This window comes from Hibiscus syriacus, unplaced genomic scaffold (assembly GCF_006381635.1).
Source record: "Hibiscus syriacus cultivar Baekdansim isolate YM2019G1 unplaced genomic scaffold, ASM638163v2 tig00001732_pilon, whole genome shotgun sequence".
Lineage (NCBI taxonomy): Eukaryota > Viridiplantae > Streptophyta > Magnoliopsida > Malvales > Malvaceae > Hibiscus > Hibiscus syriacus.
This window is the reverse complement of record NW_024061886.1, coordinates 41971-44476: the sequence shown is the minus strand read 5'-3', so window position 1 is coordinate 44476 and position 2506 is coordinate 41971. Positions and strand designations below refer to the sequence as shown.

General features: G+C 32.9%; 1 protein-coding gene across 1 annotated transcript; it reads left to right on the top strand.

Moving 5' to 3' along the window:
- Window positions 1-812: 812 nt before the first annotated feature.
- LOC120133219 (thymidine kinase a-like) lies at window positions 813-2025 on the top strand. The gene is made up of 4 exons (XM_039149852.1): window positions 813-1045; window positions 1133-1277; window positions 1380-1501; window positions 1578-2025. The coding sequence occupies exons 1-4, from the start codon at window positions 882-884 to the stop codon at window positions 1864-1866; spliced, it is 720 nt and encodes a 239-aa protein (XP_039005783.1). The 5' UTR covers window positions 813-881; the 3' UTR covers window positions 1867-2025.
- Window positions 2026-2506: the final 481 nt, after the last annotated feature.

The window sequence follows — 2506 nt, the reverse complement described above, 5'->3', positions numbered from 1 at the left end:
TCAAGTTCGAGTTATTATGTATGTAGAAAATCTATGCTGAGAGACACACCTACCAAAGTCAAGTGTGCAATGCGGGTCAATCTGAATTAATCAAGACAAAACTTTGAAACCGAAAAAAAAAAAATTAAACAAAAAATCTGCATATGTAGGGGCGACCCCCCAATTCAATCATTCCGCCAAAAAAAAACCTTTATCCCACTTGTACATCAACCCAATTCAATCTAACAAAAATATTATGGATATTATCTTATTCATGTAGATTAAAATTAAAAATATTGTTTATTTTCTATTAATCTACCATAAATATAGGATAATATATGTGTAAAACCTCTTAATTTATCAATTAATATTCTCTTACATAAGTGATGTTCGAATTTAAAATCTCAAAAAATAATAATATTTTTTAAACGCTAAAATCACTTAATTTCAAACTTTTTTTCTAATTATACTAATATTTACCATTATAAAAGTGAATAATCATTTAAGTAACACTTTTTTTTAAAAGCGTACGTATGTGAGGAATAATATCAATATTTTATAATAATTAAAATGTTATTTCAATTTAGTTATAAAATTAAAAATATATTAATATAAAACTTTGAATTTATAAAATTTAATATTATTTAAAATATAGAAAACAATTCAAACCTCCACCTTATCATAAAAGAAAGCATAATTACAAGCAATTCTCCTTCCCTCCAAAAATCCAAATCACCCTCCAAAAAAACCCAAAATTTTTCAATTCAAAATAAAAATCACGATTTTCTGCTTCTTTTTATTTCCAAATCAAAGCTTTTCAATTCTCTCTCAACTACCACTTCAAAGAAGAAGAAGAAATCACAGAATTTGATCCCTGTTTTCTCCCAAGTTTAGCGAATTCAATGGCCTCTTTTAAGCCTTCCATTGCTCTAAACGGGAAGGATATTTCGGGATCCTTCCATCAACAACGTGCTTCCGGCGAGATTCACGTCTTTATTGGTCCCATGTTTGCCGGCAAGACAACTTCTCTCCTCCGTCGGATCAAATCCGAAAGCAACAGTGGCCGGTAATTTCTTACTTCAACGCTGTTGGGTTTCTATAATCTTGACTCATCGTTTACTTTACTAGTAATTTTTTTGGAGTGAATTTGTAGAAACGTGGCAATGATAAAGTCAAGCAAGGATACCAGATACGCTATTAACTCAGTGGTATCTCACGACGGCGTGAAATTTCCATGTTGGGCTTTGCCGGATCTCACATCTTTCCGGCACGAAATAGGAGAAGATGCTTATCAAAAGGTGAAATCCTGATCGCTGCTTTCTTCCCAATAGAAAAAAGATACAATTTATTTGTTTAAAATTATATGGAAAAAAAGATCTGGGTTTGTTTTTTACCGGCAGCTTGATGTGATCGGAATAGACGAGGCACAGTTTTTCGAAGATCTCTACGACTTCTGTTGCAAAGCCGCCGACATTGATGGGAAAACAGTAATTTTAGCCGGCTTAGATGGGGATTATTTAAGGTGATGATCCTTCATTTCCATAATTTCTGTGTAATTCACCAAATTTTTTTGAATCTAATTTAGATTTGATCAACAGAAAGAGCTTTGGGTCCGTTCTGGACATAATTCCGCTGGCGGACACCGTAACAAAGTTAACGGCGAGATGCGAAATGTGCGGGAAAAAGGCGTTTTTCACATTCAGGAAAACGGCTGCGATCGAAACGGAGTTGATCGGAGGGGCGGATGTTTACATGCCTCTCTGTCGACAGCATTATATCAATGGGATAACAGTCGCTGAGGGTTCGAAGACAGTTGTTGAACCTACCAAGGTTCATCATCAAACCACTCAATCATCTTACCTTGAAGCACCCACTTTGGCACTTTAATCACAGTTATGGATTATTTATTGTTTTAAATCATGAATCGTGTCGAATTTCGCTTGCCTATTCCCCCCCATAGCTATCGTGCTTTGCACTTCTTTGTTTACTGTATAGTATCGATGTTGATTTTACGCCAACAAAGTTTCTAATGTTCTTTTTTTATTTTCATTTAGTAATTTCTTGAATTATTTTTTTAAATACAAATTAGCGGCAAAGTCCATTTAAGAACGTCATGATTAAGCGTCAAAGGAATAATTTTGGATGTACAAATCTTCGAAAGAAAAATATTCAACGCTAATTCAAATTAGAAATATTTGAAGAGGGTACATGGCTATTATACCTTTAATCGAGGGCTATTTTTTTTTAGTTTAAACGGATCAATTTTTGGTCGCATTTGAACTTTGAGGACATAATTGACTAAAACTTAAAATATGAGGGACATAATTGGATAAAATAGAACTTAATGGCTTAATTATAAGATTTTGGAAGTTTATGGACTAAAATGAACATAAAAGAAATTTGAAGCTAGTTTTGTAAACCTTAGAGAAACTAGAGGGGCACACTTTGGAATTGGTTTATGAAAGCTGTACTTGTTATTAAACCTACAAAATATAAAAATTCATTGAAACTATTATACCAAATGTCT

Bases quoted from the DNA above. Each gene is read 5' to 3' on its own strand.
- LOC120133219 (XM_039149852.1), top strand. From the start codon at position 882: ATGGCCTCTTTTAAGCCTTCCATTGCTCTAAACGGGAAGGATATTTCG. The intron at 1,046-1,132 runs GTAATTTCTTAC...GTGAATTTGTAG, and splicing joins TCCGAAAGCAACAGTGGCCG to AAACGTGGCAATGATAAAGT. The intron at 1,278-1,379 runs GTGAAATCCTGA...TTTTACCGGCAG, and splicing joins GAGAAGATGCTTATCAAAAG to CTTGATGTGATCGGAATAGA.